We start from the raw sequence: 15,774 nt of genomic DNA, 5'->3' as shown, positions 1-15,774 counted from the left end.
ACCCTCTCCTTGAGGCCCGGCGACCAGTGGAGAAAGAAGGAAAAAGAAAAGGAAAGAAAATATAATATAATATATAAAATATAAAAAATTGTCCATTTCAGCATTGGCCATACCACGTAAAACGCCTAGCATCCATATTATCAATTTCCGGCCAAAATTGGCTGAAACTAAATTGGCAAATTATCAAAATGTTTAGGACTCAGTTGACACAATTGAAAGATTAAAACCGAATTGACACAAATATTATAGGTTTATGACTTTTTTTTGTAATTTTCCCGATCACTTAATCTTATTTTATATTTCAATCGTGACTTGATATTGATTTCCAAAATATATATAGTTATAGTGAAGAAATACTTTGGGTCCTTACAGAACAAAAGCAAATCCTTTTTATTTTTGCAAAATGCATTCCTTCTTTTATCAGTTCATGATATAGTGATTGGATCTCTACGCTTATTTCGATATGAAGTGAAATGTTCAAAAGATTGCTCATAGAATGATTATTCATCTATTATATATTCACATAAATAGGGTGAGAAAGCTCTGCGAGAAAATGATTGTGCATTTCGATATTTCGATGTTATATAAAAGAATACATTCACTTTTTATTTTTTGATTTTAAAAATATACTTCTTCATAATAAAATTTGACCAAATCGTGAAAACTTGATATCATGCCAACGGAGCGATTACGCGGCATCCTAAAATTGGCCAGGCGTCCGCCACATCACCGGTTTGTTCCAAAATCGATCGGATTCCGGCCAGAGCACATAAAATGCGATAGCCGAAATTCGCCAACGCGGCGTTGTCAGAGAAGATTGACCATGTAAATCGCTGGCGTGGCCCAGAGCACATCAGAAATTTCAATCAAACGCCATGATGGAAATTCACCAAAAGAGGTCAGCCATTACGTTGCCAACTTGATGTGGCTCATGAACCGTGTGGCCAGACGAAAGCGCCGGAGAAGATTTTCGTTGCTGCTTTTTTGACATTTCCAAGGGTGTGCTGTGGTATGGTGGGTCTCCGTCGGGACTCAAAGGGTCAACGTTCGAGGTTTCGAGAAAAATGGTTCCCTCTGATCTTTATCCAGTTGCGCTCGTTGATTAGCTTTTGTCGCGGGTAAATGATACAAACAGTGTCTCTTAAATTTAGCCTAACGTGTAATGTGATTTCCGAACTTTACATTTATTCAATGTGATCCATGAACTTTAACTCAATGTGCAATGCCGTCCCTGAACTTTTGATTTTTTTCAACGTGGTTCATAAGCTTTTTGTACATATTCAATTTAGTCTCTAGACTGTTTGAAAATATTGTCCCTGAACTTGAATTAATAGAAGGACGATATTGAACATTTCCATACAGTCTGAGGGCTAAATTGAATATGTATAAAAAATTCACGGATCTTATTACATGAATTTAAAGTTCAATGATCACGTTATATATTTGGCTAATGTTTAAGCACTGTTTGGTATCGTTATCCTTTTTGTTGTCAATGCATGAGCCTATCGGATGCGACAGGGACTGGGTCAGAGAGAAAGACCATATTGAAAGCCCTATCGCCACCGCCACCGCCACCACCAATCGGACGTGGACTTTCTGATGCTAACCCAATTGATTGATTTAACATCCTCGAGACTTTTGGAGGGGTGCGTTGAACTTTGTATTGATTAGCTAGACTCGGGTCTTCTTCGCGGTTCCGTCTCGCAAGGAGATATGACGTGAGAATAATGACGGGGAGATTTCAATTCGCTGCGTTTTGATGGGATAATCAAAACGTTATATCATCCTTTCGTCTAGTGCTACTTTTGAAAACGATAGGTACTAATCTTATTATAAAAAAAAAATTTATGGTGATCGGAGCGGGAAGGTTTCGAGTTCGGATCTCTCGAGATCCCCCTTTATTCGCTTCCATTATTATGTGTTTTTGCATGGTCGGGATTGTTGGGATTTAAATGTTAAATCGCGCCTTCTATATACGACGATTTAAGAACTTAAGTTTTTTAGAGCAATGATCTCGCGTTATAAAGAATAAGACGAAAGCCAAAATACATCCTCCGGAAGCCGGCATCCGGCATTCGATCGACTCGCACGAGAGTTCGATCTCTACTTTTTCCTTTATCATCTCTTCTACGAACGCACGGGGTTTTTCTCATGCCGTTCGCCGCCGGCGGAATCCCGATTCGCGCGAAGGCGCCCAGACATACGGAACGGGAGAGATTTGAAGCCGTGACGGAGCATGGAAATGGTCAAAACCAGGTCGCCGCTCCGAACGATTCTTTGGCCCCTTAAAAAACCAACACCCCACACGTCTACGTACTGCCAAATCGATAAGAGGCCGTCGCCTCACACATGGACACATCGACGCGAGGATTAAGTGCTGGAAGTATGGGAAGTCCAAAGGGGAGGCGAATCCCAGAGATGGGTCAATTTTGGGGTCACGCAAGAGACTTTGGGACCCCCGGAAAAGGGGGTTCCGCAAACGTGACGTGTGGGAACACTCCCTTTTAACCCCTATCATATTGTAAGGGTTTTTTTGCATAGTCCTCCTCTTTGGACCCTAGCCAACCCCCACCCGAGCCGAGCCAACCCAACCACCAGTCTCCCGCCGGACCCCCGTTGACCGTTGACCGTCCCGGCGAGGCGAGGGGACCGTCTTCTTCCAACCCGGTTTCTTCCGTGCCATTGCCCTAGCTTTGCAGATTGGTATACCGCTTCCCCGTCTTGGCGATTAAAACGAAATTGAAGAGCCGAGGTTTCAAGAAAAGGGCGGATCGGATAGCCGGATCTAGGGCGGAAGGACGGCGCATTGTGAATTTTGGTGCTGAAACTTTTCGAACGGATGTTCAAGTTCCACGGCCTTGAACATGTAGTTGGTAAAGAATCGGTACTGCATTGATCGTTCGCGAAGTTTTCGCCTTGTTTGGGGTTTGATTTTTGCTTAGAGATGCTTCTTAAGTCCTAAGGGCAAGGTCACAAGTTACTATATATATATTTCTATCACGTGAGTATATTACCAACACTTACGTGGAGAGTCCACAATAGCAACTCGATTATCGGCAGATAAAAATGAAACGGGGCCGGTTCTTGCATGACCTTTTGTATTCGAGTTAGGTTTACACATGAAACGCATATCGGCCACTGATAATTCACTTTCCTTCCAAATATTTGAAAATAGAAGGAACAGTTGCAAAAGCGAAACCGTAAGAACGATCAGATCCGTAAGCGAAAAGCTAAAAGACGAATTTGCGAACCTACGATTTCCGCTCATAATTGACTATTTTAACGGAACGACAGAGACCGATTTCTCGAGCGACGTGATGCTGCAATAGTAATCGGATATTTCGATGAAGATATTTTTAAATAGACAATAAAGAAAAGACGGGAAAAGAAACCGAATTGGAGATACGTATTTAAGACGATGACCCGCCAAACAACAAGGAAAAGGATCAATTTATATACGCATAATACATACAATACATACATACAAATATAATATATGTGTGGATCACAAATTTACAAAATTAAAATAATAGAGCAGCGGTCAAACCTCGTGTTTCATCTGCCACACTACTACAGTTCTTCCGCATTATCATTTATTATTTATTATTGTATAAATAAATTAGCTGCTCCAATCTCGAATTAAATTTAATCAGAGGGAAAAAGAAAAAGGAAAGGGAGGCGCGGGGCCCGCCGGAAGGGATCGGAATCGGATCTGGGCCGTCGATCCGCGGCGGCTCGAGCGTGGGCCCTCCGATCAGTTCCCCCCCCGCCCCCGACGCGTCCTCGCGCGTTTTCGCCCCTCCTTCGTATCGCGTCTCCTTCCTCCTCCTTTACTTAAGCTCGCCCCACCCCCACACCTCCTCTGCTCCCCAAAACGATCTTCTTCTTCATCGCCATACCAGAGGCATTTCTAGAGAGAGAGAGGAAGAGAGAGAAAGTGAGGTGTGTTGAGGGTTGAGGGTTGAGGCCATGGCGGACGCTGCTCAGAACGGCCAGTTCTCCGACTTCCCGGCGGTCCCGACCCACGGCGGCCAGTTCATCCAGTACGACATCTTCGGCAACCACTTCGAGATCACGTCCAAGTACCAGCCCCCGATCATGCCGATCGGCCGCGGCGCGTACGGCATCGTCTGGTACGCCGCCGCCGCCGCCGCCGTCGCGGACTTCCTGTTGCTGCTTTTTCTGATGATGGGATTTGGTCTGACGGGATCTTTTTTTTCTCTTTTTTTTCTTCTTTTTTTTTTTTTTGTGCGTGCGTGCCGTTGTCTCTGGGTGCGTCAGCTCTGTTATGAACAAGGAGACGAACGAGATGGTGGCGATCAAGAAGATAGCGAACGCGTTCGACAACCACATGGACGCCAAGCGGACGCTCCGCGAGATCAAGCTGCTTCGCCATCTGGACCACGAGAACGTGAGTGTTCGTTTGTGTTCGTGTGTGTGTGTGTCTCTCTCTCTCTCTCTCTCTCTCTCTCTCTCTCTCTCTCGTTAAGACCGATTGGTGCTGATTATGGTTTAGTCTTTTCAAGAATTCTGAAATTTCAATCGCTTCTCGTATAGAAGCAGGTCACTCGTTAATGATCGATTCCCCATACGGTAACTAACTTAAGCTTACTTTAATGTGATAAGTCGAGCCCATAGTTAACTGCAATTACAGGACACCTATGGCTTTAATGGTGTCATAATTGTTAGCTCAGGATGGAAAAATCCGTATCGAATTATTTGAAGTTAATTATTCCATGTATAGCTAATCAAGATGATACTGTTGACAAATTTGGGTTTGCGAGGGCTGACCCTTTGGGCCACTATCCAGATTTCATCGTTGAAATGTGCTCAAGCAGTAGTAGTTTGGTGATGAGTTGATATCGTTAGTCTTGCTGCATCCTGTGCGCGGGATAATACTTTGTGGGGTCTCGGTTATGGAGTGGGTCAACTCAATGATTGGAACTGTATTGGATGACTAGGCCAATCACATGTAGTCTTCAATTTTGAGATATTAAAATTACAAATCTGTTCTTTGTGATATCAACAGCGGTTAAATGGTGGAATTTTATGCATGAAAACAGGTTATTGGCATTAGAGATGTGATTCCTCCTCCCTTGCGGCGAGAATTTACTGATGTGTACATTGCCATGGAACTCATGGACACTGATCTTCACCAAATTATCCGTTCGAACCAGGGCTTGTCGGAAGAACACTGTCAGGTATTAGTCTTCGCATGCTGGTAGCTCCTCCCTATGTTCTGGGCGTTGACTAAGTTTCTAAATTAGATTTTGAAAGCTTGAAGCGTCTTAAAATTATGTGTTTCCTTTTGTTGCAGTACTTCCTGTATCAGATTCTACGTGGACTGAAGTATATACACTCTGCGAATGTTATTCATAGAGACTTGAAACCGAGCAATCTTTTACTGAATGCCAATTGTGACCTCAAGATCATTGACTTTGGCCTGGCACGGCCAACTGCGGAGAATGAATTTATGACTGAATATGTGGTCACCAGATGGTACAGGGCACCGGAGTTGCTGTTGAACTCTTCAGATTATACTGCTGCTATAGATGTGTGGTCTGTTGGGTGCATATTTATGGAGCTTATGAACAGAAAGCCTTTGTTCCCTGGGAAGGATCATGTGCATCAGATGCGTTTGCTCGTAGAGGTAAAGCAATATTCAGATTCAATGATAAAATTAGAGTACTTTCATGTTAAGGTTTACTATGGCTGAATTAACACCATAAAGTACGAATACACAACATTGGTGCATCTTCAAATGCATGTGCAACAATGACGGCAACATCAACTAGGCCTTATCCCACTAACTGCAGAATGTAGATGGTAGAAAATGTCAAACAGTGTTATATAATGGTTTGGAGTTCCTTCTGTGAAGATGCAAATGTCTCTTAGGATCAATTCCCAAAACAATCATAATTTGCCTTTTAGCTCCTTGACCGAATTGAATGAAAAAGGAAGTTAGAAAATCATATGTTTTTTTACAGCAAGGAGCTACTTTCTTTCTTTTCTTTTCAGCATTCTTTCATGTGAAATAACACAAATGTAGCGATCATAACTCTTTTGTGTCTTATTCAAATGACTGAATGATTGTTTTGCTTTCGGATTTTTCAGCTTCTTGGCACACCAGCTGATACCGATCTTGGATTTGTGCGAAATGAGGATGCACGCCGATACATAAGACAGCTTCCTCGACATCCCCGTCAACCATTAACTAGTGTTTTCCCTCATGTTCATCCTTTGGCCATCGATCTGGTTGATAAGATGTTGACATTTGACCCAACAAAGAGAATTACAGGTAATGTTCATGTTTCTCACCTCTATTCTCGGCCTCTGCCAACTCTGATATGCAAGGAACTTGTGCATACACCTTAGATAGTGCAAATTCCATTCTCCTATAACTCGTCCAGATTATCAAAGCTTGGCCTTGTTAAGGGAAATTGGATTATGTTAATAATGGTTGGTGTCTGGAGTGAGAGACAGCCATATCAAATACAAAGTGATTTTGGTCAACAGTGACAGAATTTCAGAGCCATAAAATGTCGTTGAATGGTCCATCCATCCATTTTGTTTGTTCAAACAGATATGGTAGCACGAGTACGTTTAAGTTCATTCCTAAGTTCATTCACTTATTTTATGCAATATGTTGCTTCTGTGTTTCAAGGACAAAAACTAAGCATTCCTAGGATTTTCGCCTGTTTAAGCTCTGTCATGACCTAATATATGACTTATGGAGGCAAGATATCAATCAAAGAACTTTTAACCGCAGATCCACCTTCAACACTTATTCTGGTAAATTATGCACTTACCGATCAACTCATCTTTTGGCAGTTGAAGAAGCACTTGCTCATCCTTATCTTGCAAGATTACACGACATAGCTGATGAACCCGTGTGCCCGCACCCATTCTCTTTTGAGTTTGAGCAACAGCCCTTGGGAGAAGAGCAGATGAAGGATATGATATATCAGGAGGCTATAGTGCTCAATCCAGAGTTTGCTTGATGCTGTTCAAAGTTTTTATGATGAACAAGGAACTGCGAACTAAAGTGGAAACAATGCAGTGGAACGAAATGAAGAGTTGCAAATATTCACTGAGGCAACCGAACCTGTTGATTGATTGTTCCATGGAGTAAGTATGCCACACCACGAACACTGATTTGGACTGAGCTTTCGCTCCATCAGTTGAATAAGCCTGCTTAATTCCTCACAACGCCTTTTGGCATTCTTTAATTAGCTTGTATTCCACTCATCGTGCTTTATTTCATTTTCCTTCATTTTGTTGTAATATTTACCGTGGTTTGTAAATTTGTTGTTCTGGAAGATGTATTAGAATAATCATCATTTTCTTTTTGTGTTCACTGAATCGTGCTTCAGTTTATGAATGCTAGCTAATCTGTATGTAACACGCAAAGCAGAGTGCTACAGCTTTTATCTGTGCCTTTCCATCTTCTGCTGCTCCAATCCCTTTTGTTTACGGAAGATTTCTCGGATCTTATTGCAAGAATCGCTAGCGAGGCAGGTTGTTGCGTTCGCCTTTGCGTTCTTACGGTAACGCCTCTGATGTGGTTGAGCGGTTCCGCCTTCCCCGGTTTTCGATGGCAATCTATTCATCATGAGATTGGCAACTCCATGTTTTCGAACCTTGAGAAGTGACCCCATTCTTGCAAGAAAGTCGTCGGCAAAAGAAGCTGAACGTCTGTTGGATGAGCGTCTCATCTGTGGTATAGCTTTTTCTGTTATTGGGTAATAAAACGGGCCCAAAGCTGAAATCCATAATTGCTGAGTTTAGTGATGCTGGGAGGTGATCATACACAGATAAATTCGAGCATTTTCAAAGCTGATTCGGCTAGTGATCCCACCTGAACACTGCTCCACTACGGGGTACTGTTTCTTCTTGGCGATTCGTCTCATCTCTTCGGGTCGCAGGACACGGACAAACTAGTACCAAGGCGGAGTACCGTGCTCTTGCTAACACGGCATTCGAGCTTCCGTGGCTTCTGTCGGTTTTCAAAGGTATGGGAGTGCAGAGCTCCACTGCTGCTATAATTTCTTGTGGCAGCAGAAGTACTGCTCAGATTGCCCGGTAATAATGCATTCGGCGCCTAAACCAAGCATATTGAGATAGATTGTCCTTTCATGTGATAGCATATCTGCTGGGGGATCATCCGTGTAGCTCCAGTTATGTGGATTGATCAAGCTCTTGATCTCTTCACCTCATTCCTTACTCGATGGTTGCCTAATCTCTATAAACAGGATAACTCCTATTTACATCCTAATTGAGCAAACATAAGCTTATAATACAAATTTCCGTGTTCTCTCACATTTCTTAACTCGGGTACGGTGACTGCGCGTCGCGCGGTTACGCCCAAGTTATAGCTTGTATCGGAGTCCGGACATTTTGACAGAGGAGGTCATTTGAGGTATATATTTATTGCGAAAGTCCTCGCATTGTTATTCTATTATGAGATGAATTCACAAAGAAAAAAGGGAAACAAGCAAAATATGAATGGCAATGGGCTTCGCAAACTATGAACCGTCCTTTGACACACCGGACTAAAGCTTGTTCTGTAAGAGAAACATATGGCGAAATTTTTTTAAGAAGCATATATTTCCGTTACGAATATGAAATTTATTGAGGATAAATTCTTTCAACCAGCAACGATTTTTGCAGTATGGCCATTTTGATTATTGAAATTAATTTCCGTATAAGAGAAAAATGTAACTTTAAAATTATTTTGCATTTTTTTCTTACATCTTTTACGAGTACTTTAGTTTGGCTTTGCGCGTATAGCTATCTAATTAACACTAAATTGAGATCTTATGGAATTAACAGTTAACTTTACACATTAAAGTCTTTCTCTAGAGGGGAAAAGTACCAAAAAAGTTATAAGCCTATTGCGTTGGTACTAATTCAGTCATGACCTTTTAATTAGACCAATTTAGTCCTAAAAATTTTCATGTTTTGCCAATTGAGTTCATCCGGCAAATTTAGGCTGGAAATTACTAACGTAGTCGCCGGTCGTCCTACATGGCATGGCTGGCATAGGATGGCGACACTGACATAGATAATTTTTTTAAAGTTTTAAATATTTTTTTCGAATTTTTTTATTAATTTTTATTTTATTTTTTGATTTATTTTTTTCTTCTTTTTTTCTTTTTCTTTTTTTTTCCACTATGGCTAATGAGGGTTATTGGAGCTCACCGGCCACTAGGCGATGCCACCCTTGCCATGGCCTAGCAGGCCGCAGGCGAAAGTAGCCTCACTCGCGGCTGCCGAGGCCATGGCTGCCTTTGCCCACGACCATCCAATCACCTGCACCTCGCCCTAACCATCGCCAAGTCACCTCACAAGTGAGACCATGGCCGCCTTGACCCACAGCCGATGAGGTGGCCTCGCCCAGTAGCTGACGAGCTCTAACAACCCTTGCTGGTCACAGCGGAAAAAAAAAAAGAAAGAAAAGAGAAGAAAAGAAAAATTAATAAAAAATTTCGGAAATTTTTTTTTAGAAAATGTCCATATTAGTGTCACGTAGTACAGCCGACGTTCACGTAAGCAATTTCCAACTTAAATTGGCCGAATAGTTTGAATTAGCAAAATATGAAAAGGTTTATGACTAAATTTGTCTAATTAAAAAATTTATGATTGAATTTTTCCCTATCTGGAGTGGTTGGCACCTCACCACTAGGTTAATTAGGCGGTCCTGCTTTATTTTCCAGTTTTCTTTCCTTCTTCCCGTACTATTTCCATTTTTTTCCTGAGCAACGCAGCAAAAATCATGACTCTATATCTTCTTCTGCTCGAGCCATCTATAACGACTCGAATTTCCATAAAATTTAAACCTCAATTGCACATATACTTTGACTTCACTTTAATCTTCCGATAAAATAACTAACTTATCTTCGATTTGACAAATAATTTAACCTCAAGTAATATACATCAAAACATTATGTATAGAAATCCATCTCCACCTTCTTTGCACACACTGGTCCAAACCTTACAAGTTATCGTCGGAAGCATTAATCTAAAGGCTCCTGAACTACATATCAACAACCTTGCCCATCGACATGCCATCGCCGTTGCAACAAAGGGGGACCATCGAAACCCTTCGACAATCCAACTAACTCACCGCCGATATTCCAATACCAAGCAACAAATCGATAGAAATCCACTCTAATAGCCCCACAACGACCCATACAATATAACTACACTTTGTATATACTCCTGACAATACAAGCTCATCTTGATATTTCCCAATCAAACTACACGGAAGCTCCAAAAAGTAGTGACGGCAGGGATCCATCCTACATATCTTAAATGGAATTTTGAACAACCAAAGCCTTTAATTACTTTGTAAGACTCTTGAAAGTTGAGCTAAAATCACAACTTAATTGGATAGTTGAAGGTTGATTGAAACTTTGAATCGGAAAAAGTTGATTTGTTTATGGAAGATAGGAAGATGAAGCAATTCTTGAAGTGGAAAATGAAGGGAGTGATGTCTCGACCACGAAAGGGGAACAGGGTGTTCTTTTATTTTCTTTTTCTTAACTACACTTGTAATGAATGCTACAAACCTTGGTTGAGTTAAAATGTCATGAGTGATGTCATTTTGATGGCTAAGTTCAATGGCACCATTAAAAGCATGTGGGTTAAATACTAGGTCTAGAATGAAGAGAAGTGTTCAGGTGAAAGGGTGACAAGTGGCTTACTTTGGGTGATTAAAAAGAAGATATTTGATGCTTCGTCAAAATAGTTTGCAATTCAGTAAAGATACAAGAAAATCGGTGCCTGTTCTAAACATCGATAAGTCAAAAAAATATTTTAAACCCAATGAAATTCTCTGCAAAAGCTATCGAACATTAGGAAAATCTCAACTTAGTGAATTTTAACTTTGAAAATTATTCTATAAGTATTTCGGAGCATGTCGATCCCTGCCAACAATTACTATGGCAATATGTGGTTCACCTCACTCTATATAATCAACCTATGTACAAATGCCCGGCAATTACATCCTAATGGAATCACATTCCGAAAGTCACGGATACGTAAATACTTGTTGCTTTCGCGCACGATAAAGTCAATAATTCAACTGGGATTTGTACTTGTGACATTTATCGTCTTCATTTCCTACATATTAGTAATTGATGTAGGAATTTCCGGATGTCACACCATCGCCCGCTGTTGCCGCCCCGCCTTCGTCGGAAGGAATAGATTTAACTATTTCATAGGCAATTTATGACAGTAGGGCATAAGGGAGTAGTAACAAGCGATTAAAGCTTGATGCGCTGTGAATCGGTATACGCGACTTGTTGACTAATTGAGCTCCATTAGATTTTGATTTGGTGTTATTAATGTGTCAATGATATTAACGTTTCATTTTACCTCCTAGGTTGAGAGGATTCACTTCACAGATTCTTTGGCTGCGGCTAAACTTTAAAAGATGTCCAACTTGATAGTAAGAGCAAGACCATAACATTAGAAGCTGTGAATGGTTCCAAATAAGTGGGGAGACTTCCAAGTTGCAATTGCTTATGAACAATCATCTATTAGAGAGGCTTGTAAGTTTCCGTGCCGATAGGTTTTTAGATGGAATGTATCTTTGAAGCCAAATAAACATACTTACGCTTCTGTCTAATGATGGAAAATAAACGCCATTTCTACGTATAGAACTTCATGAAGTAGCTCCCGATGCTAATCATGTTCGTATGCCAGAGAATATCGCGACCCAGAATGCACTTGTAACGCAGTCGCACCTTACTGCGCTTTTCAATTTTGGACAATCAAATGCTCTATCGAAAAGCAAAGTGAGAGTTTCCGGGTTACAAGGTCAGATCGACGAGAGAAGTTAACAAGTCTTTTCTTTAATAGCATAGTACAATGAAACTTGCATAAGATCTATTGATTGTCATCATATCAGATAGACATGGGAAACTTTACTCGAAGAGACAAAAAAGACCCTATCAAGCCGCAAGTCCCGGTTGGTCATCATACTTCTACTCTCTACTCTCATTGCTCTATGCCTTCATATTCTGATTAGAGTCTGCTGTTCCTGCAACAAAACTTCAGATTAATTCTCGTTCTGTAATGACAACCCACATAAATATGAACGTATAGTGTTGTGACTGGTACATATATGCATAGACAAGTGTTAGTTACGACTGCGAGTAGAGTGAATGACGACGTATAACCCCATGATTCAGTCTATCTGACTCACTGTCTAAAAAACTTAGAAGGAAAGAGGCAATGTCACATTTGTCATGGCCGTGTCAAACGTGCCGTTTCCCAGATCATATAAATGTTCTTGAGCGTATGTAGATTTGATACAAAAACATAAGTTCTAACACACAAGGCAGAATAAGTCATGATCAAAAACTTCTTTCTCCAACTGAGCATTGGAGTACACATGACATTTTGCGAGGGCTTATGGTAATATATGTGCTCGACGAGTCCAGAAGCCAAGTAAAGAAATTTATCTATGCAAAAATTCAGGAAAAGAAAAACAAAACCCAAATTACTTAGAATCTGTTTGGGGTGAAAACCAGAGAATTATCAACTAAAAAAACAGGTGCACGGATGTATTAAAAGAAAAGGCTTACCGGCTTAGGGCAGTCAGCATACAGGTTATATATGGTAACAGAGGCACGCCTCAGTAGTAGAGCGACCCTGAAATTGCCAATTTTCACAGAGATATTAGGTTTCCTTTCTAAATCAAACCGGGAAAAGTAAGCTCTTCAGAATATATATATATATATATATATATATATATATATATATATATATATATATATATATATATATATATTTTAAATCCTGGTTAAGGAGATGATGAACGTTTACAGACCCTGCCACCAATTCCCTCTTGAAGCACTGTCCGAGTTGCTTCCGTTTGGATCATCATTGACACCGTCTTTCTTGAACTGAAAGATAAAAACCAAAAAAGTTTCATACTTAACAAGCATTGATGCTATGTATTGGATTAAAAGCAAAAGGACGAATTAGTTTTTACGAGGGAGTCAGATTCGGCGGTTCTCGGGGGATAATTCTCTTGTCCACCATAGTAGATGGATGAACTCAGGTAACATGGCTCAGCTGCTTCATTCTGGTATATGGCACTCTCGGCCTTGCTAGTTGCAATATTCCCATCACCCTTAAAGCTTTGACCTTTAGTCGCTCCTAAGTTGGCCAAATAGATAAGGAATAGAAAGGACATGAGAACATATGAGAAAGGTCAAACAAAGAAGAAAGATGATGTAAAACATCGAGTCGATAACGACACCATGCCGATATCATGGCAGAAAACATAGCAACTTGTCATGATAATCACATGATCTAACTTTCATGTGATATACTTTAGTACACACAATACCGTCATATACACTCCTCACCATATAAATTCCTCTAAAACGAAGAAGGCCAATGCGAATTAATTGGCTAATTTGATCGACGCACCCAATTTCTCACGTGATTATAAGAAAGTAAAATGACAATTGAAGACTCCAAAACTTTGTTATTTCAGTATTGTGTTCGACAAACCTGGATTTCCATATTTCCAACTGCCGACTTGATTTCCCAAATCCGGGTTTCTGGGGGAGCCTATATATGTCTCAGAACGGGAATGGTTGTTAATCCTTCCTAGGACCTGAATAATTAGGAGGATACATAAGGAGATCAAGCAAACAGCATTTATTGCATGAACATAGTAACTCTAGAACCATATACAGACATCATTAGACTAGAAAAAAGTATATATAAAGACCCTAATCATGCCTTGAATGCAATAAAGGACAGCTCAGTCAAAGACTACTGGAAAAATCAGCACTGCAACTCAGATCACTCGCATCCAGCTTAGGTCTAAGGCATCATATTGATTTTTAGGAAACATGTTGGAAGATTGGGCACTCTCTTGCACTGCTTCATAAACAAACCCAAAAGAGGAAGGGAAAAAAAGGATCACTTCAGCTTTGCATACCAAGCAAAAGGTTCAGAAGTAATAATTCTTATGAACGACCCATATTTGCAGTTAGTATTGCCATGGCTCTGCCACGACCTTCGTAATTAAACTCCGAGTTCATGTGAAGCCAGTGTGTCATAGCCGTCACCTTAAAGCACTCCAGTTTTTATGGCTCATCCTCAAAACTCTTCTAGAGAGAGAGAGAGAGAGTTACCGTGGATGGTGGAGGGAAAATAGAGCCGAAGCTCCCGGAAGAAGGAGAAAACGAGTCTTTGGGACCAAAGAGATGATCCAGACTGTTGCTTGCGTTGGTGTTATTAGGTGAGGAAGAAGAAGAAGAAGAGTTGCCCACTTGCCTTCTGCTGTTTTCCATTATTCTCTCAACTTGACGCAACACTGCTCAGTCAAAAAGACAAAAAAACTCCCCCCTAAACACTTGAACCCAACGAACAAAACTACTCACTCTTTCGTTTCAAAGAAAATGAGAATATAAAGATCAGATTTGGGGTTTGTGTTGGGTAGACACAAGGCCGTGACAGAAGAACACGCGCAGAGAGACAGACTCGAAGATCCAGAAAAAGGGAGGGGGGCAACGGATAAGATATGCAGGAGAGAAACAAACGGATAACTAGCAACTGCTCAGAGACGGCACGTGAAGATTGCAGAGCGAGAAGGGGGGGGGGGGGGGTGAGAGAGAGAGAGAGAGAGAGAGATTGGTGATGAAAACGGTCTTCGTTCGAAGCTACTTATATATAGATTGAAATGTGGGCGAAGGTGACGTTCCCCTGTGCTCTCATTCAATTCGATTCTCGTTTCCAAAAAGACTATCGCATGCATCCCGAACACGCAAGTCCATTCCATCTCAATCATCGAATAGTGCAGATTTCTTGTGAGATCCGCATGTTATAATGGTCCAAATGGGCGCATGTGACATCGACATCGGGTTATCTCCACGTGTGCGTATAGCATTCCTCCAAGTGGACATGTTGCGTTTTCCCGACCATTGGTTTTGCCTACGTGTGACGTGCCGTTGCGTTTGACTTATATAGCAGGTTGTTGCCCGTGGCATGCTCTGAATCAAAGAACAAGAGGGTTTTGGAATCACATCAAGATGAGTCATCTTGGAAATAATTCACAACACTCGTTGATCGATACCTGTGGAAATCAGATAGTTGCACGGCAGATTTTCTAACCCTCATCATAGATCAATCGTATTTGTGAATTAAAATCCTCTAATGACATTATAAAATCTAATAAAATTTTAATAAAAACCCACTCAAGTGGAAAGAAGCACCTGTTCAAAAAAAAGATTCGTATCCATGCCAAATCTTGCATTTAATTGAAATCTTCTATAAATTCACAAAAGTTATATTAAAATGTTAGCACAATGATCTCAAAACAAGTGGTTTGATCTAGCGGTAATCAACAGTAAAACCGAAAGATCTTCGTCTGTAGGCACTGTCTTCCTCGTGAAAGACTCAAGGTAATTGCAAGGAGAATTTAAGATGGTCTAGGAAATTGTGTTCGTAAATAGATTCTTTTGACAAAAGAAAAAGAAGCTTTGATGTATTTCAATAATTGTTCCGCAATATAGAATGCATCATACAGTTAATGTAGACAAGGACAAGGGGAAATGAATGTCATTGGAAAATGACGTGATGACAAGAAATGAATGTCCCATACGGCACTTTGGTCAAATTTGTCCTATTGGAGTTGTATGTGTGGGCTTCAATAAATTGAGTGCTCAGGAGGAAGAACACGAGGTCCTCCCTCCATGCAGGTTTCTCTCCTAGCTTTAGTCACGGGAGCATTCAGTGCCGTGTTTC

General features: G+C 40.8%; 2 protein-coding genes across 5 annotated transcripts; one reads left to right on the top strand and one right to left on the bottom strand.

Moving 5' to 3' along the window:
* Positions 1-3,862: 3,862 nt before the first annotated feature.
* Positions 3,863-7,358, top strand: LOC115674438 (mitogen-activated protein kinase 3). Its single transcript, XM_030596837.2, has 6 exons — positions 3,863-4,133; positions 4,282-4,411; positions 5,064-5,201; positions 5,318-5,650; positions 6,115-6,298; positions 6,832-7,358. The coding sequence occupies exons 1-6, from the start codon at positions 3,970-3,972 to the stop codon at positions 6,999-7,001; spliced, it is 1,119 nt and encodes a 372-aa protein (XP_030452697.1). The 5' UTR covers positions 3,863-3,969; the 3' UTR covers positions 7,002-7,358.
* Positions 7,359-11,829: 4,471 nt separating this feature from the next.
* LOC115673802 (uncharacterized) lies at positions 11,830-14,646 on the bottom strand. Of its 4 annotated transcripts, XM_056313487.1 has the most exons (7): positions 14,571-14,646; positions 14,163-14,344; positions 13,531-13,636; positions 13,004-13,170; positions 12,839-12,914; positions 12,594-12,660; positions 11,830-12,046 (listed from the first exon to the last, which is right to left on the bottom strand). In XM_056313487.1, the coding sequence occupies exons 2-6, from the start codon at positions 14,319-14,321 to the stop codon at positions 12,644-12,646; spliced, it is 525 nt and encodes a 174-aa protein (XP_056169462.1). In that variant the 5' UTR covers positions 14,322-14,344; positions 14,571-14,646; the 3' UTR covers positions 11,830-12,046; positions 12,594-12,643. The 4 variants fall into 4 exon arrangements, with proteins under 4 accessions (XP_056169462.1, XP_030451905.1, XP_056169463.1 ...); XM_030596045.2 differs by having other exon boundaries at positions 14,163-14,642; XM_056313488.1 differs by lacking the exon at positions 11,830-12,046 and having other exon boundaries at positions 12,598-12,745; positions 12,800-12,914; positions 14,163-14,643.
* Positions 14,647-15,774: the final 1,128 nt, after the last annotated feature.

Source organism: Syzygium oleosum, unplaced genomic scaffold, assembly GCF_021117445.2.
Source record: "Syzygium oleosum isolate NSW1041296 unplaced genomic scaffold, Sole_v2.1 Sole_v2.07, whole genome shotgun sequence".
NCBI classification, from domain to species: domain Eukaryota; kingdom Viridiplantae; phylum Streptophyta; class Magnoliopsida; order Myrtales; family Myrtaceae; genus Syzygium; species Syzygium oleosum.
Note: the sequence above shows the minus strand (reverse complement) of the source record. Positions and strands in the feature narration are given on the sequence as shown.